This window comes from Prunus persica, chromosome G8 (assembly GCF_000346465.2).
Source record: "Prunus persica cultivar Lovell chromosome G8, Prunus_persica_NCBIv2, whole genome shotgun sequence".
In the NCBI taxonomy this organism is placed as follows: domain Eukaryota; kingdom Viridiplantae; phylum Streptophyta; class Magnoliopsida; order Rosales; family Rosaceae; genus Prunus; species Prunus persica.
In genome coordinates, this window is record NC_034016.1 from 21,319,192 (window position 1) to 21,336,806 (window position 17,615).

The following is a 17,615-nucleotide window of genomic DNA, read 5'->3' on the forward strand; positions in this document are numbered from 1 at the left end:
TCACGTGCACCACGCCACACCAGAGCAGAAGCTCTGTACTCTTTAGGGAATCACACAAATAAAATCTACCCCAAAACCCAAGCAGCAAAATCATGTCATGAAATTATATCCATAGATTTGAAATCTAAATGCAAATGCAAATCCTCTCTCCCAAACCAAACAGGGCCTTAGAGAATTTGCATCATTTCACCATCCGAGACCGATGACGAAAAAGGAGGCATGAACAAACTTATATAACATTAAGGCATGACCCCCTAAAAAGATTTTCCTACTACATGTGCGATGGTACCCTTGCTCAGAATCTCCAACAGCTTCAGACTTGTAATTCCTACATATATTCCTACATGTGATGTTTCTGTCAATCCTGCGGTATGTGAACGAAAATTGCAATGACTTAACTTCAAGTGAGAATCTAATGCTGAGGTTGCATTGCTTGCACTGAATCCAGGCACCAACATTTGTAGTTTGGTCTCGACATTTCATAAAGCTCATCGAGTGTCATCTTCTCAAGTTTGTCGGTTTCCCAAGAATCAAAACTTCCAGGGATGTCTTTTGCACACAGCATAGCAAGTGAAGCCACATTGCCTTCTTTCTGATGATCTAGCGCACAGAACCTTTTGTAGAGTCTCATAGCAGACACACAATCTTCATATGGATCATGAAAACCTGACTGGATATCATACCTGTAAAACCAAAGCCTCATGACACTAAATATTCAATGGAGCAATTAAAACTAGAGCCTGCTTCTACAAGCAAATAACATAGAGACTAAAAAAGTAAAAATCTGAGAAGAAGAATAACTTGCCCTAGATATGTTCTGGTGAGGTACTTGAGCGGGTGGCTAACCAGATTTGTCTTCATCAGAGGATGGTAGTTTGCAGTATCCCTGCATATAAAATAAGTAACCATCAAGCATCTAAGAGGCAACAGAGAACAGGCTTCTTTGCTCAATCTATGTTAAATAGATGCCATATAAGCTGGTCCTTTATGCAAAATTTCATCATGACTAAGGCCATAATCTTGACTGGCCTGAATGAAAGGAAGTACAGCCATAAACGCAATTGTCCAAGAAACAGTGACACCGTCTATCTTACATCTACACAAAGCAGCCCAAACACTATGGCCTATATAATAAAGAAAGGGACTGAAGAGAAGAATACAAGTGCATATGAGAACCAGAACATAGCATGACATGATAGTTCAATCAGATCTAGAAAAACTATAGAAACACTGTGCTCGTGATTCACATATCTCAAGAAGAGGATTACAGAAGAAAACAGAAACTCTTATACCTCAGCAGGTAATCAGGATAGTTCATTCTCAAGCAATCCAAATCATTCTCTACACTATGCCCCACAAGAAGCTTGGTCTTTCCATTATACAAAATTTGCAAAACCTTATCTTGCACTTTTTGGAGTGGCATGCCATCTCTGAGATGCTCTTCTGTTAACCCAGTAACTTCATATCTGGAATGGAAACATTGTCAACACGTGGGAATAATCAGAGGCCTATTCGCAAAATTCTTGTAAGAAATCAAAGATGAGAAACATAACACACTAGTACCTGTAATTAACGACAGGATATTGGGGCTGCACATAAGTGTGGAAGAGGATAGTCTCGTCTTCATCAATCAGGCACACCCTTGCACACAGGTCCAGTGATCCATCACTTCCACCAGCAACCATTTCACAATCCAGAGCAATTGCTTCCGTACCATCTCCAACGTGATATTCGTTGCTGGAGTTTATATCATGTTTAAATTCTTCACATCGCTCCATCATTGTTACCTGCAACACTTTGACTGAAAATATAAGTAATGTATGTGCATATCTTATATGCGGTTGCTGCTAAGAGTATCTTTAATGGGTAAAAAGGGTAAAAGATTCAGAATACTGGAAGCTGACAAGTTTCCCAATTCCATACAGGACGCTTGATGTTCAACTAATCAACTTACCAGAGGAACAGGTGCAGATAGGCGACACATATATTTATGAGCGCTCAGAGAATTAGGGCTATCAAAAATCTTCAAACATAGATCACAACCTTGTTCAGAGAAAACCGTCTTGCAATTTTCTTTTGCCAGTGGTCCTAAATCATAGCAACCAGAGAAAGGATATCAAACAGCAAGCAATCTTATAGATGAATCAAAACGACTATGCAATGATCTGATCAATTACAATGCAACTCGGAATTACATCTCACCGGTGACATGCTCCCTCTGTGATTCAAAAGATTTGAAGTGCTTTTTACACACTCCACATCTAGGCTGATGAACTGAATGGAACGAGACATTAATGTGATCGACTAGATGTTCCTTTTTCTTATACTGCTTGTAGCATGCAGCACATTTGTACCTGCAAAGCCCACAGGTCAAGAATCTTTTCAAAATATTCAACAACAAAAAAATCACATATCACATTGTGTATATACCTAATAGCACAGTTTGTCAACTAGTTTTGCAATTGTTCTTAAATATTCAAGTTTAGATACATTACTATAGCAGGACAATTGGGATTAATTAAGTGAAATGATCCCCAAGGAAGGATTTGTTTCCAAAATCAAAGGAAATTTATTTCCAAATCAAGAAATACACTTCGAAAAAACTAGAATCAAACAATGCGTGATAAACCATGTCAAATTCTGCAATGCACCTCAATTAGCTTATCAGAAAAGTTCATAAATAAGCCACCCAAACAAAATCTGTATTCAATTTCTCAGCAAGCATGCAAGTCCTTGTGGAAATGTGGAAATAAAAGCCATAAACCTCACAAATTGCAGAAGATGTGAGAGAGAGAGAGAGAGAGAGAGAGAGATGGAACCTTGTGTTTGTGGTTTTTGGAAGTTCTGGTTCGAAGTCCATGGAGCCCAGAGCTGCTCTCAGCAACGCCGTCGACGAGGCTTCAAAATTGGCGGGAAAACAGCAGTACGAGAAATGTGCACAAAATGGAGGTGAGCCCAAATGGGGGATATTTTTTCTGACTTCTCTCACAGAGAGTCAGAGAATTAGGGTTTTTCAAGTAATTGTACCATTAATTTCTCTATGCGACCGTCATTTTTTTTCTTATCATAATTGATTATATTTGGCAAGAAATCACTCTTATATATACGAATCTTTATATCAATATTATGTTATGAGTAATTTCTCTTCATAGATATTAGATAGTGAATCAAAATCACTAATAAAGTAATATAAATATCCATAAATTATGTGGTAGCACTTTTAAGAGAAAACCTAATTGGAATTTCTTTTATCCCAAACCATTTCCATCACTTTTAGGGGTTCGGCTATTACCTGCGATTTAGAATTGATGCTTTATCTACAACAAACGGTGCATATTGATTTTGAAGAAGGAAATTATCAATAATCATCAAATTTGATGAACATAAAATTACTAATTGCATGAGGCTACGCAAACGAGAAAGAATAAACATCAGGTCTTTAACATAGAATTAAATGATTATGAGACTAGAAATCTTTAAAACATAATGTCAAAAAGTTCATGTTTGAGCCAAAACAAGGAAATTAAGAAATTATCCGAACATGAAAGCAAAACCCATGTACATATAAATTAACCTAGCAACAATTTAAAAAATATATGGGCTAGGCATGTTCAATCAACAATATATGACCAGCCTACATGGGGTACCGATAGTTGTCCGCATAGTTAGTGTAGTGGACAATAGGGTTAACTTTGGGTGGCGATCTTGATTGAAAATATGAATAAGGTGGTGGCTGAATTTGTCCGTAATAACCATATGGTGACGGTGACGATCTATGATACGCCATTGGTTGATAAAATGGGTTTGGTGGCCAGTATCCGAGTCCGGGCATCCCATGAAAACTCCTATGAGCCGGAATGCCCATAGATGGCCGCATAGGCGGCCGATGCTGAGGAGGCATAGGCATGCCCATGCCCATTCCCATGCCAGAAAATCCCTTCCCATTCTTCTTCTTCTTGTCATTTTTGGCCCAAGTGAGAACTCCATGTTGCTTCTTGGGTGCAATACTGCGTTTGCTTTCATCATCCGAACTGCTTTCAGCCTCATCACCATCACAAGAGCAATCTTCGCCAATTTGGATGTTGTACTTAGTAGACGCACCAATATTAACATTGTTTTTGTAGGGTTCTTTCTGGAAGGACCAAAGTTCTGCCTTTTTGTCCATGTTTTTGACTATATTTGTGAGAACCATAGGGTCTATGTCACCTGAAACTTTTAATAATCCTTGTTCTGGATCTATGTTTATGTCCTCCACTCCTATAAAATAAAAAAATTAAATAAAATAAATTATAAACTAAATAAACGAGCCAGATGCATGATGAAATCATGAACGGAAAACAATATATTTACCATTGAGTTTCTGCAACTTTTCCTTCAGTTTTATTGGACACTTTGCACAACAATGGAGATTCATTTTTATAGTACAAATCTGCAGAAAACATTAATTTGAAATAGTTAGGAATAATATGATATAATCAAAATGCAACTCGATAACAAATTCAGAACCATTTAAGTCGAAAACGCTAGAGTAATATATGTTTACATATGCACCAAATACAATAGAAATAAAAGAAAAATACATACCGGAACGGGTGCACGATGTTGCTCCATCAGAATTGCTTCAGATCTTTGTATAGTAGAATGGAAATAGAAGAAGAGGTATGAGACTAATGGGTTTTGTAGAAATTAAAAATGAATTCAAGATGAATATTTTTTGGATAGGTAAGAAATATATATATATATAGAGAATGTGAAGGATTTATGGGCACTAATTATTAATTGGCTAAAACGCAATTAACGGCTTTGAGTGATTTTGTTTTGGTTTCAAGAGATACTTAAGTGGGAAGAAAGCTCAAAATCCTGAATTGAATTAAAAGTGAGAGATACTAAATTTCACTTAAGTGGTGAAGATTGAAGAATTAGAATTCAGCCAAAAAAAAAAGGCTTAAATGTTGAAATGGTCCCTGTGTTTTACCTTATCGGCCAATTTAGTCATTGTGTTATTAATTTGGCCAATTTAGTCTCTGTGTTTGTATCTATTAATAAATTTGATCCTTTTTGTCAAAATTATGTTAAAACCTAAAAAAAGAACATTTAAAATTAATTTAAAATTTTGTAATTAATTATAAAGATTTAAACTCAAATAATAATAATGCTAAAATGATTAAAACCCACACAACCTCAACCTCCAATGGTCTCGATTCCTTTAGGAAAAAAAAAGGGTTCTTAGTAGAATTGATGCCTACTCTTTTCTTGCTGCAAATTTTCTTCTATCTTATGTTTAAGATTTTCTCATACTCTATCCTTCATCTTTCTCTCCTCTTCGATCTATTGGTCTGAATGTCATCGACTTTTGCTGCAGCCAAGATGATCAATTGGCGGTAGAGCCGTCAAGCTTACGGTGACTGGCTATGATGATCTTCATGATTTGTCACAGAGAGAGAGAGAGAGAGAGAGAGAGAGAGAGAGAGAGAGAGTTGTTGTAGTTTAGGTGAGGTTGGAATGGTAGTGAGGGTGGCTATGGTTTTGGGGTTGGAGTGGTGGTGGTGAGGGTGGCTGGGTTTGGAAGGTGGTTGAGGTGTGTGCGCGAAATTGGGAAAGGTGAAATTTAAAAGAAATATATTCCATTTTCAGTTTGAATTTAAAATTTTATAATCAATTACAGTTTTTGTTATAATTAATTACATATGTTTAAAGGAATGGATCACATTGACTAACATATACAAACACAAGAACCAAATTGGCCAAATTAATAACACATGGACTAAATTGGCCTATGAGATAAAACAGAGGGACCATTTTAACATTTAAGCCAAAAAATGAATCCTAAAAAATGAATCCTTTTTACAGGAACGAATATTAGGTACAAACTAGCTAAAAATGTAATTAAACCAATTATTGTCCTCAACTGCAAAGGACCAGACCAATGGGCAGAAGTTTTCGGATAAGACAAATGATCCTGAGGCAAATTCGTGAATATTGCAAAATATATAATGTCGTTTGTACCCCTCTGAAATTGGCATATGAAATTGGATCTTGGTTACAAGTTGCAACTTACAAGATTGATGAAAAGTAACTTATGTGTAAATAAATATCTCAAATTACAATCTTCTCCCAATTGATGGGACTAACTAATACAAATTATACAATAGCGTCAGTAGCCTGAAGAATAGATAATTGCACCCTTCTGATTTCAAAATGTTATATGATTTCTTCAACAATGCACTGTTAGCATTCCCTCCATGATAGCAAGTTTGCTATGATATTATATGTCACATGTTTTTTTTTTTTTTTTTTTTTTCATTCAAGCGATATGGGAGAGAGGGTATTTCTCTCACACAGTCAAAAATGTCATGGGAATTTGAACTTAAACCACGACTTTACAAGTCAATGTCAATTTTCACTGACGTTGGCAATCTCACAACCTTAGGCACTTGTTGCGTGAGGCTTCTCGCAAACGGAGTAAAATCAAGATCTATATTCTTATTGGCTGCCGGCTTTTTACCCGTTGATTCGCAAACCAGGCTTCTTTTTTGAAAAATACTAGACTTACTACATTTTTATATCACATTGTGTACTACATCTCTAATAAAAATAACCCTCATTATATTAGCGAACTCCACCTCACAGAATGAATTGTGTTCAGCTGGAAGATATGTGTTTTTCCTTGCCCTCTTACCACATTTTTCATAACACTTTCCCTGCCCTCTCACAGAATGAGTTCTACCCCCGTACTCAAGTTTTCCCAGCGATTCAGCTGGACTGCTTTGTTGATTGTGTTGCACGTGGTTTTCGTTTCTAATTCTCTTTTTCTTCTTTATATATTAAAAAAAATTATTCAGTTGAAAGCACTTGGAAATACGTAAGAAAGTACGAGGAAAATCATGAGGCCAATACTTGTGTTCCTACGCACGTTTTCCCAGCGATTGTTAATTTCTTTTGTTTTTGTTTGTTTTTTGTTTTAATGTGGGGTGGGCTTGTTTTGAGTGTTTTGGGGTGTTTTAGTGAAACTTGGGCTACGCTTCAATTTGGGTTTTTGCCTTGAAAAGGTGGTGGCAAAGTTGTAATTTTGTTTTCTAAAATGAGCTTTGGGTTTTTCAATTGAATTCCTAGAGGGTTCGGGTATCACTATTCAAGCTCCCTTATTCTCAACTCAAGCACACCAAGCAGGGAAAGGGTTTAAGATTCTTAAGAAGTAGCGGCTTCCTGGTGTGAAGCAAACCAAACCTTAGAAATTCTAATAACATACCAACTGTCAAAACTCACAAGATTTATGATAAACGAGACTGATTTAGTGAATTTTACTAAGAGCCAAGCTTATGTGATCGCAAATTAAAGATTTATAATTAAGCTGAATTTTCTTTCCTAGAAATAAATCTGTTTCTTCGCCAAATCAAAATAACATTGTTTTACGAGAAGCATATATAATTAATGGAAAGAAAATCTAAAATTGGCATTTATGAAATCGGATTTTGATTCACTTTTCTTGGTTGCCGTTTATTCTTAAGCAGCAAGGAAGGGAAGGGTTTAAGATTCCTAAGAAACAAGGGTTTCCTGGCAAAGCAAGGCTTAGAAAATCTCATAACATACCCAAAAAAAAAAGGTCAAAAGATTCTGAAAAAAGTAATATTGGCATATATTTTCTGCGATATAAATACCTCACAAATCACAATCTTCTCCCAACATTATTTACTTTCTCAAAGAACCCTAGGTTTCTTCTACGACTAGTCCGCAGTCTTTAATCTATTAGCTAGCAAGGGATTGTGTGAGAGATGTCAAACGCAAAGTATACGTCTGTGGCAGTGAGGGCAAACTACGATGATCTTGGTCCCAACAACACTGCTCTTGCCCTTATAGATGATAACGGCGATGTTATGTCTAACCCAAAGAAGAGTTGTACAATTTCATCATTGGAGAACCACCGTGTTCATCACGACACCCCCGTATGTATCAAGCTACTTCTTAATTATTAATTCGGCATTATATTATAGCACTGAATGGTATGGAATTAATATGTATGTTGTTGCAGATTACTTATCATGTCGTGAAGGTGAACCAATTTGAGTCTAGTGTGCGTAATAGAATAAAAAGAAAGTTGGAGGAAATTGAAGGTAAAAATTAATAAATAAACCTCTTTATTATGCAAGTAATTTGTACAACTGAGTAAGTATATATAACATTCGAATATATGTGTTTGTGTGTGTGTGTAGGAGCACATTCCGTCTCAGCGAAGCCTTTTGAAAGGGGAGGAAATAGGTGTGGTGCCAAGATAACAGTTTGTGGCGATCATGTAGATCCAGTCACAATCATTCAGACAATACTTACGGATGCAGAGATTTTGTCCTACAAAATAGAAAAGAACCCTTGTGATGAAGCCTTTAACAACCATATTCAGAATGAAAGACCTGCCGAGGACTTGAAAATTCTCTATTCTAAGGTAAGAAATTAACTGAGACCCTAGAAGCAAATAACCATCTCAAAATCTACATGCACTAATATATACCGTGTTATATATTGATTGCCTTGTTGCAGATCCCTCATGTTGTGAAGGTCGTTAACTTGTGTTGTTTTGAACGCCTTAACAGAATAAAGAGAGAGTTGAACAAAACTGACGGTACCAATTATTCAAAAACTTTATACATACATATATATATATATATATATATATAGGATTATATGTTTGGATTTGATTTCAATATACTCATTCAAAATTCAATCTAACATATACCCCTATACATAACTCTCAACTATATATTGGTACGTACGGGTTTGATTATATGAGTTTTTCAAATTTTGGGTTTGCAAACATATAGGAATAAATTGTGTGACGGTAGATTATTATCAGTGGAGGATAGCAGTTTCTGGTGATCATGTAGATCCAGCCACACTGGTAAAGACAATAGAAAAGTATGCACAGATTAAGCCCCACAGAAATGCCAAGGACAAACCTGTTGCTGCAGCAGCACAAGGATTCAAAAACAAGAAAAACTTCCAATTTGAGGTTATTAAGAAATCAACCAAGAAAAACTATAGCTTACATACATATTATATCGTATTACTCCTCATTTTCATTTTATTTTTCATAATAACCATGCATTAATGCGTCTATATACATGCTCCCTGCAGACTTGTGTTGTGAAGATTTCAAGAGGTGGGATTACTTATTATTTTGAGGCAATACAGAAAAATTTGTTGCAGGAAATAAATGGTACAAATAAACTCTTTCATAATTATTAATTAATAATAATGCTGCAAATATATATATATATATATGGAGGTTCCGTTTGATATTAATATAGTTCTTTACTTTTCTTCTAGGAATAAAATCCATCACCATTAATGCACGCGAACGCACGATAGCAGTTTGTGGTGATATTGTAGACCCAGCCATAGTCATAGAGACAATATCAAGGGTTTGTAAGGCACGTACAAAGCTTGTGTCCTACGACAAGAAGAATTCAAATCCTGCTGCAAATAATCTTGCACAAGGTCGAACGATCAAGAATAATGATCACTTCATTCAAAACGACACAAAATTATCCCCTAATTATAACAAGGTAATTAAGATTGCAATTTCCGGCTAAGCATCACCATTATAATCCTTCATTCAGTATATCAACATATTAATTAGCATACATGCATTCTGCATTATTCCCTGATTATGTATAACTAATGATTTGATTAATTTCAATCGAACTCAAAGGATGCTATTGTTCCCGCGTCAATGGAGAACCGCAGTACTACTGAGGTTGCTCTTCCATTGATGAAGAAGAACCGCGGTTTTGATGGTCCGGTGGTATGTCTTGCTACGCCTCACTCACGGCCTCTTCATTTTATGACTAAATTTAATTATAAATACATTTTCTTGCATTGCAGACTTGTGTTTTGAAGGTACATTACCCAGGTTGTCTTGACGAAATAACGGAAACGTTGCGCAAAATAAAAGGTTCGTGCATTGCAAATGAAACTCTTTTTTAATTGTGTATATGTTTTATTCAATACTCATATTTATGTATTTATTTTCTATCTTTTGGGTTGTAGGAGTAGATTTCGTCTTCAGCTTCTCAAAATATGGACCTCATGAATGGAAAGTAAAAGTTTTTGGTGATATAGATATACTCACAATCACGAACACAATATTGACAAAATACAAGAGAACACTTACGCTTTCGGCCTATGAGGACTCTCGTCGTCCCCAAAAGAAACCAGTTGGGGTAAGAATTAACAAAGACTAGACTGTGGTGCTTGTAATTAATTATACTTTGCATTATACGTTTTTAACTAATTAATTACAAAAGTGTTGCGAGTAGTTTCCACATGCTTTGATCTAATATTGAAAACTATCTTTGTTTTGAACAGATTCAGCGACTGGTTTCCGTTTTCCAAACTTTTTGTGACGACTTTTGACTTCTTTGATAATTTCGTCCGGACATCCGTATAAGAGAATTTCTATATATATAATATATAGTGATGTAGCCTTAATTTTTATTACTAGGTATAGTACATATAAGTAACTTTTGTTATTTAAAGATGGATTGTAATTGTCTTTTACCTTTGAAGAAAAACAACTTTAGCTTTTAGTCGCATATGTCTCAGTCCGTGTCACAAGTACCAAGGGTAGGTGGATGCTATCCAAATTTCTATGCGCGCACGCACACGCACACGTCAATTGAATTGAATTGAATTTTTTGATAAGGGTAATCTTTTAAACTACTCTAATATATATGGGAATGAAATCGAACTTAAGTGCAAAATAAACGATGACAAATTAGTGAATTTTACTTAAAGGGTCATAATTTAATATTCAGAAACATCTAAAATCACAGAAGTAATTTTATCAGCACTGGTTGCATGCATAGATTTGAAGACAAACAGATAACTAGTTTTACGTACAAATTAATTCAAACGTTTCTTGATGGGAAGTTCACTGTTCCAAAAACACACCAAACCTGCAGCTATAATTATTCTCGTTTCGTGTATCTATTGAGATCAGATTCAAAGACATGTCAAACGCAAAGCATACTGATGTGGCAGATGATCTTGGTCCCAACAACAATGCTCTTGCCCTTATAGATGATAATGGAGATCTTATGTCTTACCCAAAGGAGGGTTCCAAATTTCTATACACACACGTCAATTGAATTGAAATGTTTTGTTTAATAGGGGAATGATTTCTTTTAAATTACTCTAATATATAGGAATGAGATGGAATTTAGGTGAAGAGAAGGAACAATGCTTTAGTTAACTGTCTTAATTCACATATGCTATAATTAAATTGAATTTAAAATAAACAATAATAAATTAGTGAATTTTACTTGGTCATAATTCAATATTCATAAACGTGTAATCACAGAAGTAATTTTGTCAGCACTGGTTACATGCATACAGTGACGGTCCTAAGGTTTTGGAGGTTCTAGGGGAACTACAAAAATGTGGCCTTCTACTCTCTATGTATATATTTAAGCGATTTTTTTTTTTTTTTTTGTTTTGGATAAGTTAAAAATATATATATGAATATCCAAGTCAGAATTAGGTATAATTATACCATAAAATACGTATTAATAATTATAAAAAAGGTTGTTAACATGCATATATATAAAGTGTATTAACTGTTAGGGACGACTCCTTGGGTTGCGTGATTGGTATGCTTTTCCAGATTCTCAGCCTTCCTGATCCAAACCATGCGTGGAGATGAACCAAGAAGGTAGAGTTTCTTTGATCAAGGACTGGCTATAACTAACGGACCAAAATTATACATCAGAAATTTTTTATTTTTTATTTTTATTTTTGAGTGAAAAATACCAAAAATGGTACAAGATTTTCAATTCATGGAGATCCTCATAATCAATACTTGACCCAACTTCTAATCAAATAACCTATAAATGTCACCGCTATCTTCTCCCAAATCAATTTTCTTTACAAATCCAAGTCTAAGTTCTTGCCGACTAATCAGCACCTGTCTTTATAGCTTTAGGGTTCTTTGCTTTGGACTTGTGAGGGAGACGTACAAAATCTCAAGCTCTCATCAAAGAGACTGCACTTGCAATGAAGAATCACCCTGCTGATGGTCCCGTATGTCTCTCTAGCTAGGGCTACCTTCTCTTTCAGTTTACGATTAATATAACAAAATTTAATATGTTCTTTCTTGCAGACTTGCATTTTGAAAGTGAGTACATGTTGTCTGGGGGGTTTTCGGCTATGGCCTCCCCACTTCACCAAGCTATGGCCCCCCAAGTTCATAAAAAAAAAGAAGGTGATTACATGTTGCAAGGGATGTGCTACCAAAATAAAGAAGAAATTGCAGAAACTTAACGGTACGAAAACTCACTCTTCTGTTCCAATTTTTGTGCCTTGCATTTTTGTGACATATATACCTACTATACATAGAAAAAATAAAATAAAAATTGGTATTGGTTTGATTATTAATTTTTCAATTTTCAATTGATTTCTGGGTACGTTCGATTTGTATATACATAGGAGTAAATTCCATCACCATAGATTATGAAAAAGGGATGGTAGCAGTTTCTGGTGAGGCAGATCCAGCCACAATCTTAGTGACAATTGCAAAGCTTAAGATTAGGACAGAGCTTGTGTCCTACAAGGACCCTCGTGCTGCCCAAAAGAAAAAACAAGCACAACGATTGAAGAACACTCAAAATCATCATCACCACCCCAAAGCCAAGGACACGAAAAAGATCATCGATCATCACAATGATCATAATCATGATCATTCAAATTCTGATTCTGATTCTGACGATCAGATTGATGGAGATGATCATGGTCGTAGACATAAAATTAAGAAGCCAGCCAATGTTAATGATCCATTTGTTGCACCCCATGGCAAGGGCAATTTCCCCAAGCCAAAACCGCTTGGGCCAAAAAACAATTGGGCCCGAGGGATGTACGGGAGGCCACCGCCAGGTCCACCGCCTGCATTTCCACTGCCGCCATGGCCACCAATGCCGCCACATGCATATGGTGGTTATGGTCACCACTCGAGCATGGCACCGCTGCCACGACCGCCGCCACATGCATATGGTGGTAATGGTCACCACTCGAGCATGGCACCGCTGCCACGACCGCCGCCACCATTGCAAATGTATCCTTATCCTTATTATCATCGAACAAAGGAACCGCCGGTTGGCAACTCAATGCTCCATTATTTCAGCGACGATAACACTAGCAGTAGTGCTTGCACCATAATGTAAGGTGTTTGCGTGTGTTATTATTTCTTCTGTTTTCAAGAACCAATTGCATCTGTTCAACTCTCTGAATTTGTTTTTGGAGATGAAAGTGTATGTGTCGGTACAATAATGATACTTTGTCACATATGTTATATTTCTAAATTGGAATCATGATCGCATATTTAGACATGATTTTAATTTAATATATTGTGAGGATGAAACAACAATTCGATGCAAATATTTTACAAATTTGTAATGTTGAGGAGTTTATACATAGATTCATCTCTCTCTCTCTCTCTCTCTCTCTCTCTCTCTCTCTCTCTCTCTCTTTTCATGTGATTCTGCTGGTTTGTGTCCAAACTTGCTATTCCTTTTGGGTAGGTTAGGTCTAATTATTAAGTACATGTATGTCCCGTGAAATTGGTACTTAATCATGGTAAATAATTAAGAATTACCAATTTCTATTTTCTAATCAGTTTGTAATTTCGGCTAACTGTTGATTTAGTTATATAAATGTATTATCTTGTTACCGTAAACTGATCTACAATATAATGCGGGATAGTTGAGGAATGTGAGTGGCCAATTATCCCGCATTTGAGAATTTCCGCAATTAGCAAGCAAGCATGCAATAGCAAAGTCACACTCCTCCCATGCGTGAGCTAATCAAGACAAGAGGATTGGGCTAAATATTGACTGAAATTACCAAAAAGAAAAATACTGGGCCTCTGGCTCTTTGTGAACCCAAAAGAAAATAAAAAAACTGGGCCTGTGTTCTTTATTAACCCACAAAAAAAGAAAAATATTGGGCCTGTGGCTCTTTGTGAACCCAAAAGAAAGAAAATTACGGTGCCTGTGGCTCTTCTTGCATCTGTCTTCATCAATCATGAGGGAAAAAAGAAAAACAGTCTGTGACGTTGAGAAGTCAGGAGAAAACTTGTTCAATAATGTTTCGATACGTGTAACATTTCAGATAGGAAGCAAATTGTTCTCCAAGGCAAGTACTGCTAGCTTCCTAATATATCAGTGGAGCTCTCTCACTTATTGATTTTGTGTGTGTGTGGCTCTGAATCTCTGCTTCTCTGAGTAAAGCTATGTCGGGGCCTCAGTGCTGTGAAAACCCACCAACCCTTAGCTCAAGCTCCGGAGCTGGTTCAGTGACTGAAATTGGAGGCTTAAAAGCCTACGTTGCTGGCCCTTCTGATTCCAAGCAGGCCATTCTTCTCGTTTCTGATGTATATGGTAATTACCCATTTCACCAATTTTCTTTCTTTCTTTGTAATTTTGATGAAGTTTCTTTCTTTTTTGCTGCTATTGTTTATCACATACCAATTTGGGTTTTTTGTCTCACATCTCATCTGCTTTTGTGATCTGGGTGGTAGTTAAATTATGGTTTCCATGCTTAGCTTCTCAAAAATGGATTCTTTTTCCTTTGTGTTCTTTTTGTACATGTATAATATTGATGCTTAACTTCTAAGTTGATCAGTTACATGGTTATTTCTTTCTGTTGGTCCAAATACTTTCTTTTTAGTAAGTTTTTGTACATGTTTAGAGCTCTTTCAATTCTGCTTGGTGAGTTGAAATTTTAAGTTTTGACAGTATATTTATTTGTTTTGAAGGATTTGAAGCACCAAACCTAAGGTATGCCTACTTTCTCAACTCTGCATCCTCGTTTGTTAATTGTACATGATGGATATTTTAGCACCTTACATGAAAAGCCTAACATGATTTCTCCCAATCCCCTTCCTTTTTAAAAAATATTAGCTGCAGCTTATCTAGCTACTGAATTCTGATGGATACTCTTTGTTGCCTACTCTGGTCATGATCATTTACGTCTGCATAAAGATAAAAATAAATATTTTGAAATGGGTTGTTTTAGTTAGGGGCAACCATTTATAAGAGAAGTTTTATTTTATGGACCCTGGTGGGTTCACAGTTGTTAAAAAACCCTCTCACCAAATGAAATGACAATTCTCCGCCAAATGTGTAAAAACTTTATATTTGATGCTGCACTTCCAAGCCCTTTATCACTCAGTCCGTGAAACGTATATTTGTCTACGCCATTTCTGAAACCTCATGATAAGTGAATTTGTTGCTTTGTTAACAAGAGTTAATCTGCTTTAACAACTGGACTACTCTTTGCTTTGACATTTATTTCCCGTCCTTTCATTACATGTTTTCATTTTTCTTGAACTCACTGCTGTTTCTGTAAAGGAAGCTGGCCGACAAAATAGCTAGTGCTGCTGGATTCCATGTTGTGGTTCCAGACTTCTTTTATGGAGATCCCTACGTACCGGACAATGCTGAGAGGCCTGTATCAGTTTGGATACAATCTCATGGAACAGTTTGTTTCTGAATCTTTTTTATTTTCCTTATCTTTAAAGTGTAAACTTGCTGAATGTGTAATCATGACTCAAGTTTAATCATGTGCTAAAAGTGTTGCTATTTTCTTCCCCCACCTCTTTCTTTAAGGGCAAAGGATTTGAAGATGCTAAACCTATAATTGCTGCTCTAAGGAACAAAGGGGTATCGAAGATAGGAGCAGCAGGATTCTGTTGGGGTGGTAAGACTCCTACTACACTTTTAGAGTAGAATCATATAACTGTAGAAATTTGTTTTTTAGGTTTCACTAGTTGTGCAATTACTGTTAAATTAACCAACAACTCTTGGTTGTTATTCAGCCAAGGTGGTGGTGGAGCTAGCAAAGTCTGATTACATTCAAGCCGCAGTGTTGCTACACCCTTCCCTTGTCACAGTTGATGATATTAAAGGTATGTATTTTCACTGCAGAATTAAACTGCTGTGTATGATAAATATGGCCGAAGGAAGACTCTGCTTCTAGTGTCTTGGGCTGCACTACTGCACTGCACTCTTGTTGGCTTCTTCTGGTGTTTGAAGTTACTAATACACCTTTTACTGTTTTTTTTTCTTCTTCTTTTGTTTCAGAGATTAAGGCTCCAATAGCCATATTGGGTGCTGAATTTGACAAGATCTCTCCACCTGAACTCCTGAAAAAGTACGAGGAGGTTTTATCCAGTAAGCCTGAGGTAAGCATCTCCCAACTTCAGAAAGTTAATATATTTGAAGTGAAATTCATTAATAAAACACCTAAATGGAATTCTTTGTATCATAAATTGTCATGGTCTTCCAGTTTCAGAAAGTTAGGGGCCGTTTGATAACCATTTCAATTTTAGTTTTTAGTTTTTAGTTTTTAGTTTTCATTTTTTGTGCTAGAGTATATAGGAAAAAGAGGGAGAATGGAAGTGAGAATGAGAGAAGATGGAATTGAGAGGGAAAATGAGAAGGGAGGATGGGAGGGAGGATTAACAAAAGTGAAAATAAAAACTAAAAACTGAAATCTATTTGAAATTGTTTTCATTTTTGTTACTCTTCCCTCCCATCCTCCCCTCTCATCCTCTCCCATTCTCACTCTCACTCTCATTTTGTTCTATACTCTAGAACAAAAAATTAAAACTAAAAACTAAAATTGAAATGGTTATCAAATCCCACCGCACAAAACAATTCCTTGAAAGTGAAATTCATTAGAAAAATCACTGAAACCTAAACGGAAGTCTTTGTATGATACATTGTCGTACGATGATTCCGTGATTACAAAGTGAGGAATTTCCCAGATGCCAACATGACTTTCAGAAACTAATTGATGTAGTTTTTATGCAGGTTAATGGCTATGTGAAAATATTTCCTGGTGTTCCACATGGATGGACTGTCAGGTACAAGGAAGAGGATGAGGCTGCTGTCAAGCATGCTGGAGAAGCCCATCATGATTTGTTGGCCTGGTTTACTCAGCATGTCAAGTAAAGATAATCATGGCGGATGAAATGCTCACCATCAGATTATATCAGTTAATCAGTTACCAATAACGATGATGAGCAGGAAAAGTTGGAATAATAAGATAATAGCCTAGTGTTATTGTTGAATTAGACTTATGTGAGAGCTAAACTTGCTTCCTTTGGGAAGGCTTGAGAAGCTATTTGGCTTTTCTAAAATATTGTTGAAGGATAATATAATACCCTAGTGTTATTTGCATAAAAATTGTGATAGAGTTCATCTCCACCGTTGATTTTGGAGATTTTGTTTTTTTGATTTGAAATAAGTATTAACCGAAGCCAAAAACAAAGAACACTTTTATTACACCTATCCAACTTTTCTCGAAACACAAAGGACATGTAGCTACCATCAAACTTCGTCCTCCTTTTTCACGAACTCAAAAGGCCGTATTTGAAGAGGAAAGTTGGATCTCTTTACCAAGTCTTTCTTTCACCAGAAGAGAATGCGGCCGGCCAAATGGAATATAACAAAAAACCAAAGAAGAAACAAAGAGAGAACGTGGCAACTGCGTAATTGCCACGAATAACCCAATTGGCAATTTCAATGTTGTTGAACGTCGTTTCCAAATATAGAGAAAAATAAATT

At 36.1% G+C, this 17,615-nt stretch overlaps 4 protein-coding genes across 4 annotated transcripts; 2 read left to right on the forward strand and 2 right to left on the reverse strand.

The window, feature by feature from the left end:
* LOC18767874 (apoptosis-enhancing nuclease) lies at positions 65–3,142 on the reverse strand. The gene is made up of 7 exons (XM_007199219.2): positions 2,820–3,142; positions 2,203–2,354; positions 1,955–2,088; positions 1,564–1,787; positions 1,293–1,466; positions 806–886; positions 65–683 (listed from the first exon to the last, which is right to left on the reverse strand). Exons 1-7 carry the CDS (start codon positions 2,858–2,860, stop codon positions 413–415), a joined length of 1,077 nt encoding a protein of 358 aa, XP_007199281.2. The 5' UTR covers positions 2,861–3,142; the 3' UTR covers positions 65–412.
* LOC18768879 (heavy metal-associated isoprenylated plant protein 42) lies at positions 3,626–4,353 on the reverse strand. The gene is made up of 2 exons (XM_020553601.1): positions 4,305–4,353; positions 3,626–4,257 (listed from the first exon to the last, which is right to left on the reverse strand). The coding sequence occupies exons 1-2, from the start codon at positions 4,351–4,353 to the stop codon at positions 3,635–3,637; spliced, it is 672 nt and encodes a 223-aa protein (XP_020409190.1). The 3' UTR covers positions 3,626–3,634.
* LOC18766493 (basic proline-rich protein) lies at positions 12,513–13,208 on the forward strand. Its single transcript, XM_020553602.1, has one exon. The coding sequence runs from the start codon at positions 12,513–12,515 to the stop codon at positions 13,206–13,208; it is 696 nt and encodes a 231-aa protein (XP_020409191.1).
* Positions 14,066–17,279, forward strand: LOC18768499 (endo-1,3;1,4-beta-D-glucanase). Its single transcript, XM_007200306.2, has 7 exons — positions 14,066–14,423; positions 14,801–14,822; positions 15,396–15,525; positions 15,654–15,744; positions 15,863–15,952; positions 16,128–16,228; positions 16,860–17,279. Exons 1-7 carry the CDS (start codon positions 14,276–14,278, stop codon positions 16,998–17,000), a joined length of 723 nt encoding a protein of 240 aa, XP_007200368.1. The 5' UTR covers positions 14,066–14,275; the 3' UTR covers positions 17,001–17,279.